Raw genomic sequence first — 19,565 nt, 5'->3', positions numbered from 1 at the left:
AGTTGGCCACTCCTGGATTCCCTAGCCTAGAACACATATTCAGGTGCATCTGCCATAAAGGTCATTCCCAGGGTCTGCTTAAGTTATTTCTGTCAGGTATTTACAGAGATAGATGGATGGACGTAGGGATGGATGATGGATGGATGGATGGATGGAAAGATGAACAGGTGAATGGATGGATGATGGAAGGATGGATGGATGGATGGATGGATGGATGGATGGATGGATGGATGGAAGGACCCACAGGTTGATGAGTAGATGATGGAAGAATGGATGGATGGATGGATGATGGATGGATGGATGGATGGAAGGATGAACAGGTAAACAGATGATGGAAGGATGAATGGATGGGTGGATGGACAGGTGGATGGATAGACGGGTGAATAGATGGAAGATAAAAGGATGGATGAATGATGGATGAATGGACAGATGGATGGATGATGGATGGAAGGATGACGGGTGGATGGATGGACGGATGGATGATGGATGGACGGATGATGGATGGATGGATGATGGGTGGATGGATGGACGGATGGATGATGGATGGACGGATGATGGATGGATGGATGGATGGAACGATGAACAGGTAAATAGATGATGGAAGGATGGATGGATGGATGGATGGATGGATGGATGGATGGATGGATGGACAGAGAGTGAACAGCACAGGGTCCCTCCTGCATCCCTTGCCACTCACCTGGATGTACAGGTCCACCAGCTCGCTCTGCCGCAGGATGTAATAGATCTTCCCTGCTTGCAGCCAGGCATGACCTCCTTCTCTTTCTTCTGGAGGTCCATGAAAATCCCCAGACTTCGTTTGGTGTAGTCCACAGCGGATTTGTAGGCCCTGGAATCAGACACAGGTGTCAGAACAAGGGCTCTCATCCTCCTGGAACCAGTCTGCCTCCTCCCGTGGGTCTGGTGACAGATTAATCTGGAATGTGGGGACTGGGAACGGTGGGAACGGCTCTCTTGTGTGTGCAGTGTTCTGCCCTTCCCAGGCTGCTGGGAGGGCCAGGGTGAACACACACGGCGTGGAAAAGATGAAGGACATCCTTCTGAGGGAATCGAGCATCATGCTGCCCTGTGGCAGGAGGAGTGTGCTAGTCCATCTCCCCTGCCTCCCAGACATGGCCTGTGTGTTCTCCAGATGCACCAGGAGCCGTTAGTGTTCAGAGGCTATCTGGGCTGATGGTTCTCAAGGTGTGCAGGCATCACAGTCACCCGGAGGCCTGTCCATATAGCTTGCTGGCCCTGCCCCCAGAGCTTCCGGCTCCACAGGCCTGGGGCAGGCCCTAGAACTCCCACTCGGCACAAGCTCCTAGGTGACATGGATGCTGCTCTGCTGGTCCAGGGACCACACTTTGAGAAGCATGGTTCTAGCACACTGACCCATTTTCCTTCTGTGAACCTGAGGCCAAGACTGGAGCCAGTCTCCCGGGTCCCCATGGAATCTGGCTCCTTCCCTGCTCTCTCAGTAAGTCCGACACTCCAGGAGGTGTGACTGCAGCAATGTCACCCGGGTGGGGTGGCCAGGGCCATGATTACCCTAACAAGTCAGGATGCTCTGGGGAAGCCGAGTGGGCCACATATGGGATGTGAGACCTTGAAAACCTGCCCCAGGGAAGCAGGTGACACAACTGGCTCTGTCTTCTGTGGGAGAGAAGCCACAGGTGGCTGCTGTGGTCACATTTAAGGGGACAGATGAAGGCCAGGAGTGAAGACTCGGGGCAGGCAGAGGTCAGATGACAAAAGCCATCATAGTAGGAAGAACGGTCCAGAATGCACGTACTGCCTCTGCTGGGGTTGAGATGACCTTTGGGGAGGTGTGCAGGCAGGGATAGGAAGACGTGTCACCCAAGGGAGACTCAAGCTGGGACTCACAGGCCATCAGCAGCCCTGGGATGACCCCAGGCCCACCAACTCAAAGCATCTGATGCCAAGGAACCAAATGATCCCAAGGAGAGGGGCTGCTGGGGCCCTGGGCCAGCTTCCCTGTGCCCCCCTCCCTGCCCTGCTCCCCCACCCTCTTTGCCCCCCTTCCCGCCCCCACCACTACAAAGCCAGCCCTCACCGCTTGGTGCCCAGGGACAGGTAGAGCTGACTGATGGTCTCCAGGCGCTGCCCCTCCAGCACCTTGTCGGCCACCTTGCGGGCCAGGGAGAGCTGGAGCTCGTGGTAGATGACACACTGGGCCTCGCTGGGCATGACGGTGCTGTAGAAGTAGCACAGCTGCTGGATGGCCTGCAGCTGGCCTGGGCAGAAGACAAGAAGGAAGACGTCAGCCTCCCAGCATCGAAGCGAGGCTGGCTGGGCTCAGAGGCGCCTGCGCTGTGCTTGCCTCTTTCACACCTCTGTGAGCCTGGGCCCCATAGGCGGGGAGCCTGAGCGCAGACAGGCCACGCACCCGTGCAAGGGCAGCCACCGAGCACACCGTGACATGGGCACAGCTTGGTGCAGATGCTCATGGTAGAGCCCGGCCTTCTTTACAACCCCCAGGGCTGAGGTCCTGGCCAGGCTCAGCCCCTGCACCAGGTCGTCTATTTCTGTTCCACAAAGCCCCTCTGGCCAGGACCAGGGCCGCCTTCAGCCTGAGCTGATGAGGCCAGGGGCACAAGTAGCCCCTGCCGCAGATGGAACCCTGAGAGAGCAAAGCCAGGCGTCTGCCACACATGGCATCATGTTGGGGGAATGGGGTTCAAAGCCGGCCCCTGGCATTCCCACACATGCTTCTCTCACGCAACCAGGCTCCCAAGCCACAGGCTCACTGGCCTCTCCCAAAGCCAGGGCGCTGGGAATGGTGGAAAGCTTCTGATTTTCTAGTGTCAGAAACATTCTGGAGATTAACACCGGAAACCAGGTACGCCGAATGGACCTCTGTCACACACGTCACCCAACAACAGCTGAATACACAGTCCTCTCGAGCGTCCACGGGACATTCCCCATGACAGACCACATGCCAGGCCACAAAACGAGCCTCAGTGAATGGAGAAGGACTGAGACCAAAGCAGAGGTGTTCTTCAGCTGTACTGGCACGAAACGAAATCAACAGTGAAGCAAATGTGGGAAATTCAAAAATATGTGGAAATTACACACTCCTAAACAACCAGTGAGTCAAAGAAGAGACCATCAGGGAAACTGAAAACTAATTTGAGAAGAATGCAAACAAATACATAGCCCTGGCCAGCGTGGTGGCTCATGCCTGTCATCCCAGCACTGTGGGAGGCCAAGGCGGGAGAATCGCTTGAGTCCAGGAGTTTGAGACCAGCCTGGGAAACATGGTGAAACCCTGTCTCTATAAAAAATACAAAAATTAGGGCCAGGCGTGGTGATGCTCGTCTGTAATCCCAGCTACTCAGGAGGCTGAGGCATGAGAATAGCTTGAACCTCGTAGAAGTTGCAGTGAGCCAAAATTGCACCACTGCACTCCAACCTGGGCAATAGAGCAAAACTCTGTCTTTAAAAAAAAAAAAAAAAAAAAAGGCACAGCATATCAAAAATTCCAAGATGCAGCTAAGGCAGTGCTGAAAGGGAAATTTATAACTGTAAATGTCTACATTCAAAGAAAGAAGAAAAATCTCAAATCAAAAACCTAACCTTTCACCTTGAGAAACTAGAAAAAGAATGAACTAAACCCAAAGCAAACAAAAGGAAGAGAATAATAAACATGAGAGTAGAAATGGGAAGTAAAAATACAGAGAATGGAAAAACAAAAGAGATAATCAACAGAACCAAAAGTGGGTTTTTTGAAAATAATAACAAAATTAACAAATCTTTCACCAGACTGACCAAGAAAAGAAAGACGGGACACAAATGACTGAAATCAGAGACTGAGCCCCATGGCTCACGCCTGTCATCCCAGCGCTTTGTGAGGCCGAGCTGGAAGGATCGCTGAGGCCAGCATTCAAGACCAGCCTGGGGGAAGATGATGAGACCCCATCTCTAATAAAAATAAATAAATAAATAATTAAAAACTCAAGTTTCTAAAATCAGAAATGAAAGAGGAAACCTTATTGCCGACCTGACAGAAATAAAAGGATTCCATGAAAACACCACGAACAATTGTAAACCAACAAATCAGACCATCTAGACACAACAGCCAAACTCCTAGAAAGACACAAACTACCGAAAGTGACTCAAAAATGATCCCAAGAGTAAGCATGTGGGGTATCAGCCCCGCCCTCGGTCTCCTCGACTGTTCAGCGCAGGGTGGGGAGACAGGGAAGCATGATCCCCGTTCTCTGGCCCGCATTTCCAAGTCTGAATCTCCCAGCACCCCACGGAGGGCCTCGTAGGAGGAGATGCCACAGGCTATTGTGCCAGGAGCCACCGGAGGCTGCAGTGGGGGCTGGGGCGCTGGGTTCCTGGAGGGTCTCCTTCCAGTCAGAGAATGCCCCTGGGGAAGAAGCCTGGGTCTGAACCCCCTACCCCTCCTTGGGCAGATGTGTGGGACCGGGGCCCCTTCACACGGTCCTTTCCAAAATCTCATCCCTCCTAGGGCCAGGAGTGGGTGCCAGGCCTATGCTGGGAAATGGGCAGATTTGGCCACAGCCCCTGGGGCTCTGGGCCAGGCCACAGGAGGCACCTCTGAGTGGTCTCACTATGCCATGACAAAGCGCTGCAAGACAGAGGGGACCCACAACAGTATCGCTTGTCTCAGCCATTTCCCTGGACTCAACTTCCTCATCTATCCTCTGCGGCCTAGATTTCGGACAGCCCTGCCCACCTACTGTCCGTTCACTGCTCAGTCTGCAGTGACTGTTCTATAGCACTCCATGGCTCCCCAGTGCTCTTGGGGAAAAGACCAAGCACAGCCTGAGGCCCCAGGCCCTGCTTAGCTCTCCAGAAGAGCTTCTCACCATCCAGCACCCAACCCACCCAGTCCCAACTCTGCACCTCCCTGCATAAGCCCTGCTCACTCACCCCCACTCACACCACACTCATCCCCGCTCACACTCCCGCTCACTCACCCCCACTCACTCACCACCACTCACCCCACTCATCCCCGCTCACACTCCTGCTCACTCACCCCCATCACACCTCTGCGCACTCACCTGCACTCACACCCCACTCATCCCTGCTCACACTCCCACTCACTCACCCCCATCACACCTCCGCTCACTCACCCCCACTCACCACCACTCACACCCCACTCATCCCTGCTCACACTCCCGCTCACTCACCCCATCACACCCCCACTCACTCACCGCCACTCACACTCCACTCATCCCCGCTCACACTCCCACTCACCCCATCACACCCCTGCTCACTCACCCCCACTCACTCATCCCTGCTCACACTCCTGCTCACTCACCCCCACTCATCCCTGCTCACACTCCCACTCACTCACCCCCATCACACCCCCACTCACTCACCGCCACTCACACCCCACTCATCCCCGCTCACTCACCCCCACTCGCTCACCCCTGGGCCTTCACACAGGCTACACCACCAGCCCCTCTCCCACCACCTATTACTTGACTAAATCCTCTCAACCCTGTGGTCCCAGACTAAAGAGGCTTCCCTAACCCGGGGCCAAGTGCTGCCCTGCCATCATGCCACTCACCCTTTTGTGGCTTCTCTGGCCTGAAGCTCACATTCCCATGCTCAGCCCCTGCCACCCGAGGACCCCACAAGCCCCATTTGTGGGTGGGGCCTGGCACACTCTGCACAACGAGCTGCTTTTGCATGAACTGCTCTGCGGCTTTGGGCAATCACCCGCCCCTGTGTCCTCTGTGAAGTGGGATGACAGGTGCACAGGCTGCCGAGATACCAAGCAGATAACACGGGCACAAGAACCGGCGTTCAGGGCCTGGCTCATGCAGGGGCCCCAAGTCCCAGCTCAGCAGAGCCTGCCTTGATCCCAGGGTTATGTCTAGGGATTCCCAGCATGCAGGACTTTCAGTGCTCAAGGCAGGATGGTCCCTGGGCAAACCGGGAAGAGCTGGCTGCCCCAGTAGGGCACAGAGGGCCTGGCCCTGCATGGGAACCGCCTGTCTCTAGGGCTCTTGCCAACATCTGCTGTTGGCCACGACTCAGCACTTTCGATGGTGGAAAAACCACCACTTGTTTCTGAATCACAAACCCCAGGTGTGCCCTGACCCGAGTGGCCCCGGAAGGCACACAGGAGGAACCGGGGCACTCACTCTCCACGTGGCCCATCTCCTCAGCGACCAGAAGGGCCCACTCATAGTAGCCCTTGCCCTGCTGGGCCGGGCCCTGGCGGGTGCAGAGGTGGCCCAGCTGCAGGAGCACGTGGGTGAGGTCCCGGCCACACTCCCCGCAGGGCAGCCTCGAGAACAGCCACATGGCCTCCAGGAGGTAGTGCTGGGCCAGCCTGCTGGCACCCACATGCAGGCACAGGGCCCCGAAGTTGGCCAGCGCCACTGCCTGGTTCCTCCGCTGGCCCAGGTCCCGAGTCACCCGTAGGGCGCGGTAGTAGCCCTCGGCTGCCTGCCTAGTCCGGCCCATCCTCTTCAGAGCCACGGCCACCATGTTGGCAATCACACCCTCCTGGTCCTCACTGGCCACCACTGCATCCTGGACAGACTGCAGGATGTCCAGGGCCACCGGGCTCTGCCCATGAAGCACATGCAGCCAGGCCAGGGCCACCAGGTGGTCCACGATGGCACGGACTCCGGCAACAGCACTGGCTTCCACCGCCTGCATCATGAAGGTGATGGCCAGGCCGTGGTAGCCATGGTGGCTATACAGCTGGGCCAGGCTGGCGTGGAGAAGGCCGCGCAGCGCCTGGCCTGTGCCCGGGGTTAGGGAGGCCAGCGCTCGCCTGAGGTAGTGGGAAGTCTGGGTGGGGAGGCTCTGGGGCTGGAGGGCATTCTGGAGCACCAGGTTCACGCTCCCCAGCGAGCCGGCCAGCGAGTCCTGTGTCCTCAATGAGGCCACCTTGACACAGCTCAGCACCAGGTGGGGCAGGCACTTGCGGCTGTAGATGTCAGCCAGGAGTAGGGAGCAGTCTGAGAGCCACGCAGCCTCTAGGGCTCCCGAGTCCCTGTGCAAAAGCAGCAGCCGCTCTAGGAAGGGCAGGGCCTCCTCGGGCTGCTTGAGGTGCACGTGGTGCCTGGCCAGCAGGAAGCAGGCCCGGGCCTTGGCCTGCAGGCTCTGGCCACCCACCGCCCACCGCGGCGCCAGCTGCAGGAGCTCCCCCTCCACCTCGGTGCTGCAGATGTGGCCAGGCATCCCCAGGAGCAGGGCCACGGCTTTGGGAACCACCTGTGTACACTTCTCCCAGTTCTTCTGCTTCCGGTAAATGCTGGCCAGGTTGGCATACACAGCCACCACCAGGAACAGGTCCCTGAAGCTGCCCTCCAGGGCCCCCAGTGCTTCCTCAAAGTACACCCGGGCCTGGGACAGCTTGAGCCTCCTGCTGCACAGCTGCCCCAGGAGGAAGCAGAGCCTGGCCAGGGCCATGACGAGGCCAGCGTTCTTGGCCGCCCCTCGGGCCTGTGCCAGGCGCCCAGTCAGCTCCTCCTTGTCGCTAAAGCTGCAGAACACGCTGCTCAGCCATGGCAGCGCCACATCGTACAGGCCACGGAAGCTGGCCTTGTACCCGGGGGCGTTCAGGAACAGCAGCAGTGAGCTCAGGGCCTCTGGGTCCTCCCAGTCGTCCTCAGCTTCCAAGCAGAAGGAGGGCTCCTCAGGGTCCTGCAGGCTGTGGCTGTGCACCCCTCCTGTGATACTGTTCTTAATATCCTAGGGAAGAGAGGATGATACCACACCCAGTATCGCAGGGGGTGTACACCCACCCAGTGATATTGTTCTTAAGGTACTCCACCTCCCACCACCAGGGATATTGTTCCTAATATCCAGAGGAAGAGAGGAAAACATCATGTCCAATATAGCAGGGGAGTGTACACACCCTCTGTGATGTTGTTCCTAGTATCCAAAGGTAGAGATGATGATGTTACTGGCCATATCGCAGGGGGTGTACACCCTTCTGTGATATTGTTTTTGACATTCAGTGGGGGAGAGGACAACATTAATCCGGTTATCGCGGAAGGTGTACATACCCCTGTGATGTAGTTCCTAATGTACAGGGGAGAGAGAAGAATATTGCTCTCGATATCGCAGGGGGTGTAACCACCCTGCTCCCCATATATTGTTCCTAATATCCAGCGGGAAAGAGGCTGATTTTACTTTCGATATCGCAGTGGGTGTACACCGCCCCCAACCCTGGGGTATCATTCCTAATATCCAGGGGGAAAGAAGATGACATGGCTGACAATATCGAAGGGGGTGGACACCTCTTCTGTGATATCGTTCCTGATATCCAGGGTGTGAGTGGATGATATTACTCCCAATAAAGTAGGAACCATACAGCCACCCTGGGATTTTGTCCTTAATAACCACAGGGGAGAGGTGATATTACTACCAATATTGCAAGGCGTGTACACCCCTCCTGTGATCTTGTTTCTGATGTCCAGGAAAGGAGAAGATGGCATTACTACCAATATTGAAGAGATGTACAGCCCCCATGGGATATTGTTCTAAAGATACAAGTTGAAAGAGGATGAGATACAAGTTGAAAGAGGATTGAGATTCCATCCAATATAACAAGGGGTGTGCACCCCGCCTATGATATGAATTGTAAAACCTAGAAGAAGAGAGAATGACATTCCTTCCAAAAACACACGAGGTGTACACCCACCCTGTGATATTGTTCCTGTCATCTAAAGGAAGAGATGATGATACTACTCCCACAACCGGAGAAGGTACACACCCCCCTGTGATATTGTTCCTTATAACTTGTGGGGGAGAGCATGATATTACTTCCAATATGATAGTGGCTTGACACCCAGTCTGTGATATTGTTCCTAATTTCCAGTAGTATGATGTTCCTGCCGAGAGTAGCAGGTGTACAGCCGCCCGGCGATGTGTCTCTGATTGTTCAGGGAAACACAGGACGACATTACCCCAAATCTCCCAAAAAGTGTACACCCATTGTGTGATATGGTTCCTAATATCCGGAGGTGCAGAGGATGGTGTTCGTTCTCCTATCGCAGGCTGTGTACACACAACCTGTGAAATTGTTCCTAATATCCTGAACTAAAAAGACTGCTAATAATGGACACACATTGCAGGGGGGAGTCATTTTTACGATCCACATCGTAATGGGGAGTAATAGCAACCCCCTCTCTCCTCCTCACTGTTACCATCCACATGGCAGTGGGCTGAGGCACCCCCCGCGATGGGTGAGGTGCCCCCCAATGCCATCGCAGGCTTTAATGTATTCACTTAAAGTTTTTCCCTCATTTAGATCTGCCTTTCCCTTAATAGGTCTAATTGCTGCCTGACCTTCTGTATTAGCATTTTCATGAGCAAGCAGCTGAACGATCACTTTCTTGTCTTGAGAATCGGAAATAGCCTTTTGAGCCGCATCCTGCAAACGGGCAATAGAATCTGGATAAGGCTCCCTTGGACCCTGTTGAACTGTGTTAAAAGAAGGATAAGCAGTAGCAGGGTTGTGAATTCTTTTCCCAGGCTCTTAGGCATGTAGTTCTGAGCTGATCAACAGCCTCATCACCCATTACCATCTGTTGATTTAGAGTACCCCATGCCTGTCCGATTCCAAGCGATTGATCAGATGTGGTATTAACGGGATGTTGGGCTCGAGCGTTTCTGCGTGCCTGATTTGTTGCTTCATCCATCCACCAGGTTTTAAATTGGAGAAATTCAGAGGGGGACAGGGTGTATCGGGCTAGTGCCTTCCAATCTGTAGGTATTCAACGTCTGTTATAAGCCACACATTGTAACAAGGAATGAACATAAGGAGAATTTGGCCCATCTGTCCAATTGCTTGCTTTAAGTCTTTTAATATTTTAAAAGGAAATGGCTCCCAGCATGCTTGAGCAAGTTCTCTGGGCTCCTCAGCTGGCGAAAGAATTGCCAGAAATTGCCAAGCATTCAAATCCCCCATTTCTTGTGCCTGGCAAATGGATGCCTGGATTGTCCCTGTGTCATCATTTGTATTTGGACCGGCTCGCAGCATTCCTCTACCATAATTAACAGATGGGCAAGCCTGGATCATTCCCTCATCATGATTGGCTGTTGGACAAGCCTGAAGCTTCCCTTCACCATAGTTACTGGCGGGGCCTGCAACAATGGGAGCCCCAAGGCGCCTGTCAGGCTCCCCTTCCAAAAATTCCTAAGGCTGGCCTGGGGGCGGCCATTCCAGACCTTCCCCTAAAGGCGCAGTAGGTGGCACTGTTTCTTTTATACGTTTTTGGAGATGAGCATACATACCTTCCCGTTTCTCGCCCTTTTTAAAATGAGACTGTCATGGTTCACTTAGCTGATAATTAGACTCCTGATTATTCAACTTTCCTATGTCATCCTGGAACTCCTCCTCCTCCTCCTCAGTGTGCAAGGGCTCCAGTGCTGTTTTAACTGCCGACCATACAGACCAAGCAGAGACGGGAATATCGCGGCCCTCTTGTGCTCGTTTTAAGTCTGATCCGACCTTGTCCCAATCTTTTACATTGACGGTTCCATATTCCGGGAACCAAGGAGAATACTTGTCTACCAGATGGAACAAAGATGTGAGATTCGGGGTACTCACAATTACCCCTCCCCGGCGCAGTAACTGCGGTACAAGGCTTAAGTAATTCGCGAACTTACTCTCAGCCTGACCCACATTTTCCGGAGGTTTCCCTGGAATTCTCCGAGCGCCCTACTTACCCTAGAGCTTGAAGTGAAAACCTACTGGGAAGTCCTTTTTCGGTCGTCCTCCGCTTTCCACGCTCTGGTGTTCCTTCACTGGATTATTTGTAGACATTACGGGGAGCCCCGCCTTGGGCACCAGAAACCAGCTTGGGCAACCGAGGGAGACCCCCGTTTCTACCAAAAAAAAAAAAAAAAAGCCAGGTGTGGTGTCGCGCGCCTGTAATCCCAGCTACTCCACGAGAAATCAGACAAAACCTGGCACCAGAGACTGATTTTCTTCTAAAATGCTTTCTCCAAATTTTTTTTTTTTTTTTTTTGAGACGGAGTCTCGCTCTGTCGCCCAGGCTGGAGTGCAGTGGCACTATCTCGGCTCACTGCAAACTCCGCCTCCCGGGTTTACGCCATTCTCCTGCCTCAGCCTCCCGAGTAGCTGGGACTACAGGCGCCCGCCACCTCGCCTGGCTAATTTTTTTGTATTTTTAGTAGAGACGGGGTTTCATTGTGTTAGCCAGGATGGTCTCGATCTCCTGACCTCGTGATCCGCCCGTCTCGGCCTCCCAAAGTGCTGGGATTACAGGCTTGAGCCACCGCGCCCGGCCCTCTCCAAAATATTTTTAAAACAAAAGGGGGAAATTGGAAAGGAAAATATTTTGGGCCCCCCAAATCACTAAGATAAAGGGAAAAGTCAATCTGGGAACTGCTTAGGGCAAACCTGCCTCCCATTCTATTCAAAGTCATCCCATGCTCACTGAGAAGCATGCATATCTTATTGCCTCCTTTGGAAAGGCTCATCAGAAACTCAGAAGAGTTTCTCTCACCTACCTGTGACCTGGAAGCCCCCTCCTGGCTTCGAGTTGACCCACTTTTGCTTCAGGTTGTACCGGATCAAACCAGTGTTCATCTTACATATGTTGATTGATGTCTCCTATCTCCCTAAAATGTATAAAACTGTCAGATACAATCAGTTTCGCTTCCAAGGTTTGGCATGTTAACGTTCTTGTTTTTTGTTCTGGAACTCAACTTTCTTGTTCTCCATGTCTCCTTGCCCTTAGTTACTGTAAACAACCTTCCCATCAGTTCTAATCAGTAACTCACATCTGTTCCCTTGGTTACCTGCTCTGCACCCATTTCTCCCTTCGAAACAACACGTCCCACCGTTGTAACTCACATCCCCTTTCCCCCTTCCTTATTTGGGAAAATATTCACAAATAGCCCACCGGATCGGTTTAGATCTTGAGGTCTGGCCCCAGCCCATGCCAGAGGTAGGGATTGCGTTAGGAATAAAAACCCCTGCTTTCCTTTGTTCCGTGTGCTCTTGTGATTGTGATTGATGCGAGCAGCACGCTTCTGCAGAAGTAAATTGTGTGGCTGAGAAAACTTTCGCTTGAGTGCTGGTTTCACTTTGCGGCACCGAGCATTTATCTCCAACAAAACCAAGCTGTGCTCTGACCACCTTGGGCCACTGTCATCAGGACATCCTGAGGCTGTGTCATGCACAAGCATCCCCAACCTTGGCAAAATAAACTTTCTAAATACTCTTATCCCCGAATGCTCAGGGAGACTGATTTGAATAATCATAAAACTCCGAGGCTGCACTCCAGCCTGGGCGACAGAGCAAGACTCTGTTTCAGAAAAATAAAATTAAATTAAAAACTCCAGTCTCCCGCACTGCCGACTCTGCGTGAATTACTCCATCTCTCTTGCTATTCCCCCCTCTTGAGAAACCGGCTCTGTCTAGGTAGCGGGCAAGGTGAACCCACTGGGCAGTTACAGAATTGTCATTATATTGCTTGCAATTTTATATATATTTTATGCACAAATAGCTATAATCTTCTTCTACACAAGTTTAATTGGGAATGTCCTTGCATGGTGAGATCCCAGGGCAGGAAGGACGCACCCCCTACAAACCGCTAGGCCAAAACGGTCTTTCTGGCCTCAGCCAGCCTCGCGTGAGCTCGCAATCTACTGTCACTCAGGGCCTGAGGGGGCGGGGCTTGAGGCCCCCTGCAATCAGGGGCGTTGGGGCGGGGAGCGTTCAATCAGGCGCGCCGCCGGAAAGGAGAGGGCGGCTTCCGGGATCCGGCTGGCGGACGCTCTGTCTGGCCTTGGCCACAGTAGGCTCTTTCTGTGAGTCTCCGCTGCTACTTCTTGGCTCTGGGAGGCCCAGGTGGCTCTGCAGCAGCCTCGGCCACCCTGTGACCTGCGGGTATTGGGACATTCCTCGCTGACTCCGGGACATCCGGGGAGCCGAGGAATGGTGAGTGGACTGCGCCTGGCTTCCTGAAGTGGGGAAGAGCGCTGGTTGAAACCTGCTGGAGCCAGCCATCGGCTGCGGAACCTGCGGACCGAGTCGCCGCGGCGCAGCCGGGCCTCAGTCCCCTTCTGTGCAGGGCCGGGCGGGGCGGGCAGCGGGACCCCTGGGTCCTGTCTGTGCCTGCGGGCGCCACTTCCGCCGGCCGGAGCCCTTTCGGGAACCCCGCGCCTCCCCCACCCAGGTAGTGCGGTGACCACTGGAGGGTGATCCGGGAGAGCCCCGACACTGTGAGGGGGGTTCCAGCGTGGGAGGGACTGTGGTTCATGGGCTTCCAGTCCCACCTTTCTCCCCCTAAAATTAACCTGAGACTTTGTTTAAACGTTAAACGGTGTGTTTGAGCAAACGGTGATTCACAAACCGGGTACCGCAGTCATGGTTTGTGGTTTGGGGTCCACAGGAGGGGCGTAAATGAAAGGCTTTGATAAGGTTAATGAGGAAGCAAACCATACATACATATATATACACACACACACATATATATATTTTGTTTGTTTGTTTTGTTTTGTTTTGAGACAGAGTCTCACCCTGTCGCCAGGCTGGAGTGCAATGGTGCAGTCTCAGCTCACTGCAACCTCTGACTCCCGGGTTCAAGCGATTTTCCTGCCTCAGCCTCCCAAGTAGCTGGGCTTATAGGCACCCACCACCACGTCCAGCTAATTTTTGTATTTTTAGTAGAGACAGGGTTTCGGCATGTTGGCTAGGTTGGTTTCGAACTCCTGACCTTAATTGATCGCCCGCCTCGGCCTCCTAAAGCGCTGGGATTACAGGCGTGAGCCACCTTGGCCAAAATATTTTTCTCTTTCCAAGCATTTTACATGAGAGGAAAGTGGAGAATAAATCATCTGACACTCTACTGTAAAAAAAAATCTTTGTGCCTCTCTTCTTTTCATCCTTCCTAAGTGTACATATGACCAAAATGTGTTTAGGTTGAGGTCTCCCCGTGAAAACTTTACAGGGTGTTGTGTCCTCAGCCACCCTCCTGTCTTTTCCTAGTCCTGGCATTTTAAAACTGTCTGGGGATGACCCAGGATACCCACAGTGGCCATGTCTATTGGAGGGTCTAGTGAGTATCAGCCCTGGGGTCATCTCATCGCCAAGGACAGCCTGAGGTAGGGGGTAGAGTCTCTCAGGGGAGCAGCTGGGTGCTCTTGGCCTTAGAGGAATCTCCTGGTATAGTTTCATCTAAAATGGTGACGCCTTAGGGATGTTGAAATTTTAGGACATTAAAATTAATGGACAATACAACGTAATGTCATTAAAGTTAGGTCATTAAAATTGTTCCTCCAGCCCGAGTTTTTATTCCTCGGAGACACATCGATGGTCTGCCAATCGGATGCTGATATTGAGAGGAAAAGGCAGAAATGATTTCTGCTCTCTAGATTGTCTGAGAATTGTGAAGAGAGAAAAACTGTCCCAAAGGGCAAGGAAAACCCACCCCAGAGAGGACGTGCAAGAACTTGAATATTAAAATGCACTTAAGGCGCACAGGAGGACAAAGAGCAGTGCCAGTGCCTCCTAGGTGGTCACTGAGTACTTTACTGAACAGGATGGGTGTCCCGAGTGATAGAATGGCCTGCCGTGACACTTAGAAAGGTCTGTGTTGGAGTCAGCACTGCCTCTCCCTGAGTTTGTTACCTTGAAAAGGCTTGTCTGCTTATTTGAGTTTCAGGTTTTCATTGACAATAAGATACATTTTGTCAGTACAGCTTGAAAGATAAAAATACTATTTCCAAAGAGGCAAGGTAAAATGATGTATTTTATTTGCTAAAAATCCATATTTCTTTCTTCCCCAGAGTGAGTGTAGTAAGTTTTAAAGTTCTGTTCTCTTTAAGGGTAATTTCAAATGGAATTGTAGGAATTAGCTTTGTAAATACTACTGGTGAAATAAAAGTGTGATAGATAAATTGATGATTTACAAAGATTCACCAGAATGTCAGTTCCCCTCTTGCAGCATGGTGAAGAATTTATGACAGTGGACGCATCTGTATCCTGGTATCTGAATATCTGAGGTTTTCTTTTGTTGTTGTTTTTTGTTTTTTTGGAGACGCTGTCTTGCTCTGTAGCCCGGCTGGAGTGCAGTGGAGCCATCTCTGCTTACTGCAACCTCCACCTCCCGGGTTCAAGTGATTCTCCTGTGTCAGCCTCCCGAGTAACTGGGATTATAGGCATCCACCACCACACCCAGCTAATTTTTGTATTTTTAGTAAACACAGGGTATTAGGCCTGGCACGGTGGCTCATTCCTGTAATCCCAGCACTTTGGGAGGCCAAGGTGGGCAGATCACGAGGTCAGGAGTTCCAGACCAGCCTGGCCAACATGATGAAACCCTGTCTCTACTAAAAATCCAAAAAATATTAACTGAGCGTGGTGGCAGGCACCTGTAATCCCAGCTACTCGGGAGGCTGAGGCAAGAGAATTGCTTGAACCCAGGAGGTGGAGGTTGCAGTGAGCCAAGATCTTGCCACTGCACCCCAGCCCAAGCGACAATGCAAGACTCCGTCTCAAAAAACAAACAAACAAACAAACAACAAAAAGACGGGGTTTTGCCATGTTGGCCAGGTTGGTCTCAACCTCCTGACCTCAGGTGATCGCCCGCCTCAGCCTCCCAAGGTGCTGGGATTACAGGCGTGTGCCACCACGCCCGGCCCACTCTATTTTCTTTTTATTCCCTAAATTTTAATATGTTTGAGTTTGTCTGTTTCTTTATCACTTTTTTCTTACATAAAAAAAATTCTGCCTAATCCTTCGTAAAAAAAAAAATCTTCCTGTGACTTCTGAAAGTGTTCTGGTTTTATCTTTCATATTTGATATGTAATAAGTTGATTATTGTTCATGGAATAGAGAAGAATGCAATGCATTTTCCCAAGTAGGTGCCAGCCTGGTTTACCTCACATTTTAAAGTGCATATGATTTCTTTTTCTATTCTACAGTGCCTACTCTATCATTCCTCAACTTTCCATATAAATGCTGGGTCATTAAGACTTTTTTTCCCTTGGTCTGCTTGCTCATCTCTCTGCTAATACTGTCCTGTCCTGAATATTTTCATTTGAAAATCTTAGAAGTATGTTAGACAAGCCATCACTCTTTTTTTAGAGGACTAAAAACCATTAGACATTTGTCATTTTTACTACATATGAAAAAGTAGTTTTTCTTGCCTAATGTTTTAAATTCCCTGATTTGGGAATTTATGTGATTTCATAGGATTAGCATCTGGAAGTGGTGACATTAATGTCATTTTAAAAAACATGTGTCATGTTTCCTCTTATTCCTTTCTGCCTTGACATTGTGCAATACAAATTTTAAAAATTGTTGTCTTAGTATTGTTAAATATCAATTATTGGTTTTATTTACTTCTCAATTAAATTTAATAAGCCTATTCTGTCTTGGTGTAATCACATGGAATGGGCTCAACTCCCCAGTTAACAAGTGACAGCACATGTAAAACATTGTCTACCAGGGAAACTCATTGAACACTTAGTGTTCAGACTGTGTTTTGGTGTCTGGTTCCCTAAGCACCGCTGCAGTGACACAAAATAATAGAACTTCAGCAGAAAAAGTTGTGGCAAATATATTGCATAAGCCATTTAGATGCAGTGAGTCATTCTTATTACTTGGGTTGGTGGAATCCCTTTCAAAATTTAAGTTACTAATACAAAGACTGAACTTTGCGAGCAGCCGTTTTTAAGAATAAGTAGTCTCAGGACTGATAATATTAACTCACTTATGCACATCAGGTAGGACTTTATTATGGCAGATACTAGAAATGTACAAAGTGAAGTTAAAAGGTAACTCCTAGCAGCACATCTTACTTCTTGGCTTCTCTAAAGAGATGGGTGTTTCTACTTTGCTGTTGCCTTTTTGAATAGTTCAATTCTAGCATTCGTACTGCTGTGTCGGGGGGAGTATGTGTGAACAGAGTAAGAGTTGTGACAAGTCATAAAATAAATGCTTGGAAATTTTAGAATCATGTAAATAGCTTATGAATTGAGTATAGATTCCCAGTGCTGTCAGTCTCACCCATCCTTCTATCCACATGTGTGGAATGTTCTAGGACTCCGTGGCTTTTGAGGATGTGGCTGTGAACTTTACCCAGGAGGAATGGGCTTTGCTAGATTCTTCTGAGAAGAATCTCTCCAGAAAAGTGATGCAGGAAACCTGCAGGAACCTGGCTTTTGTAGGTGAGAACGACAACACATTTCACTTAATTACAGAAGTATTTCCCTATCTTCAGTGCTATTTGTGATTTGGAATGTGGCAAGGGAATGATTTGGTGAAGAAATCAGGCATGGGCACTGTGTACAATGAACATTAAATGTAGTAATGTTTCTATAGTTTGTAATAATTCATGATAATTTTGTGGGTCTGCATTTTAGGAAACAAATGGAAAGACCAGAATATTGAAGATCACTTCGAAAAACCTGGGAAAGATATAAGATAATTTGTACTGAGAAGAGGAAATAAAGTCATCTGAAGGAATCTTAGCATGTCATGAGCTTAAAAACAAGCAATCAAAACAAATAAGAGTCACTTGAAATTTATTTCTTTTTAGAAAAATTTCACCCAAAATGTAACGTACTTGAGTGTAGCAGTCAGTGTTTGAAAAACAGTTTACTTGAAAATAGTACTACAAAATTGGGTATATGAATCTGACTATTTTGGTCACAGCCGTGCAGGTGGTAGCTGTATTTTCAGTAGTAACCCATTTACTTTCAAATAATTCAGTCATGGCAAAAAAAAAAAAAAAAAATGCGTTTTCCCTGGTATTGGTAGCAGTGTAAGTCCAAGACCTATTAATAAGTAGAAAGTTATAAAACCAAGCAATAATAATGTGCTTGTCTTTTTTTTACAGAAATCATATGGTACAGAGACTGTGTGAAAGCAAAGAAGGTAGTCAGTATGATGGACAAGTTGTCAGCCAAATTCCAAATCTTGATCTGAATGAGAACATTTCTACTGGATGAAAACAATGTGAATGCAGTATTTGTGGAAAAGTCTTTGTACGTCATTCCCTCCTTAATAGGCACATCCTAGCTCACTCAGGATACAAACCATATGGAGAGAAGCAATATAAATGTGAACAGTGTGGGAAATTCTTCGTTTCTGTTCCAGGTGTTAGAAGACACAGGATAATGCACAGTGGAAATCCGGCTTATAAATGAACGATATGTGGTAAAGCTTTTTATTTTCTCAATTCAGTTGAAAGACATCAGAGAATTCACACAGGAGAAAAACCCTATCAATGTAAACAATGTGGTAAAGCGTTCACTGTTTCTGGTTCTTGTCTAATACATGAATGAACTCACACTAGAGAGAAACCCTACGAATGTAAGGAATGTGGGAAAACATTCAGATTTTCTTGTTCTTTTAAGACGCATGAAAGGACTCACACTGGAGAAAGACCCTATAAATGTACCAAATGTGATAGAGCCTTCAGCTGTTCCACTTCCCTTCATGACCATGGAAGCATTCATACTGGAGAGAGACCCTATGAATGTAAACAATGTGGCAAAGCCTTTAGTCGTTTGAGTTCCCTTTGTAACCATAGAAGTAGTCATACTGGAGAGTAAGCCTATGAATGTAAACAATGTGACCAAGCCTTCAGTCGCCTCAGTTCCCTTCACCTCCACGAAATAATTCATACTGGAGAAAAACCCTATGAATGTAAGAGATGCAGTAAAGCCTACACTCGTTCCAGTCACCTTACTCGCCATGAAAGAAGTCATGATATAGATGCTGGGTGTAGTGACTCAGCCTATAATCCCAGCACTTTGGGAGGCCAAGGTGTGTGTATTGCTTGAGCCCAGGAGTTCATAACCAGCCTGGATTAAAACAATATGAAATAACCTGGGCAACATGGTGAAACCCTGTCTCTACAAAAAATAAAATACTGCCAGGCACAGTGACTCACGCCAGCTACTCGGGAGGCTGAGGCAGGAGAATGGCGTGAACCCGGGAGGCGGAGCTTGCAGTGAGCCGAGATCGCACCACTGCACTCTAGCCTGGGCGACAGAGCAAGACGCCATCTCAAAGTAATAATAATAATAATAATTAGCTGGGCATGGTGGCACATTTCAGTTCTCTTAGTTCTTTTTCAAGGACATAAAAAGCCACAGGAGGTTCGGGGGAAGCCCACGCAGATCATGAGGTCAGGAGATCGAGACCATCCTGGCCAACGTGTTGAAACCTCGTCTCTACTAAAAATACAAAAATTAGCTGGGTGTGGTAGCATATGCTTGTAATCCCAGCTACTCAGGAGCCTGAGGCAGGAGAATCACTTCAACCCGGGAGGCGGAGGTTGCAGTGAGCCAAGATTGTGCCACTGCACTCCAGCCTGGCGACAGAGTGAGACTCCATCTCAAAAAAATAAATAATAAAGCCCCTTGAATCTAAGAAATGTGGTAAAAGATTTACTCTTTCCCATTCCCTCATAAACATGAAAGAGCTCACACTGCAGAGAAACCTTAAGAATGTAGGAAGTGTGGTCAAGCCTTCAAATTTTCCTGTTTTTGAAGATTTGGGAGGACTCGGAGTGGAGAAAAGCCTTTTGAGTTTAAATTTGTGGTAAGGCCTT

At 49.9% G+C, this 19,565-nt stretch overlaps 1 protein-coding gene and 1 pseudogene across 2 annotated transcripts; one reads left to right on the top strand and one right to left on the bottom strand.

Moving 5' to 3' along the window:
* Window positions 1-593: 593 nt before the first annotated feature.
* LOC144340937 (SH3 domain and tetratricopeptide repeat-containing protein 1-like) lies at window positions 594-2,468 on the bottom strand. Its single transcript, XM_078002569.1, has 3 exons — window positions 2,408-2,468; window positions 2,075-2,255; window positions 594-847 (listed from the first exon to the last, which is right to left on the bottom strand). The coding sequence occupies exons 1-3, from the start codon at window positions 2,466-2,468 to the stop codon at window positions 694-696; spliced, it is 396 nt and encodes a 131-aa protein (XP_077858695.1). The 3' UTR covers window positions 594-693.
* Window positions 2,469-12,934: 10,466 nt separating this feature from the next.
* Window positions 12,935-18,879, top strand: LOC722786 (uncharacterized; annotated as a pseudogene). Its single transcript, XR_013417762.1, has 4 exons — window positions 12,935-13,175; window positions 17,046-17,172; window positions 17,368-17,425; window positions 17,841-18,879. The product of XR_013417762.1 is annotated as an uncharacterized LOC722786 (transcript).
* The last annotated feature ends 686 nt before the right edge of the window (window positions 18,880-19,565 follow it).

This window comes from Macaca mulatta, chromosome 5, assembly GCF_049350105.2.
Source record: "Macaca mulatta isolate MMU2019108-1 chromosome 5, T2T-MMU8v2.0, whole genome shotgun sequence".
In the NCBI taxonomy this organism is placed as follows: domain Eukaryota; kingdom Metazoa; phylum Chordata; class Mammalia; order Primates; family Cercopithecidae; genus Macaca; species Macaca mulatta.
Note: the sequence above shows the minus strand (reverse complement) of the source record. Positions and strands in the feature narration are given on the sequence as shown.

Bases quoted from the DNA above. Each gene is read 5' to 3' on its own strand.
- LOC144340937 (XM_078002569.1), bottom strand. From the start codon at position 2,468: ATGAGCATCTGCACCAAGCTGTGCCCATGTCACGGTGTGCTCGGTGGC. The intron at 2,256-2,407 runs GTGCGTGGCCTG...TCTTCTGCCCAG, and splicing joins CGGTGGCTGCCCTTGCACGG to GCCAGCTGCAGGCCATCCAG. The intron at 848-2,074 runs GTGAGGGCTGGC...GTCTGATTCCAG, and splicing joins CTGTCCCTGGGCACCAAGCG to GGCCTACAAATCCGCTGTGG.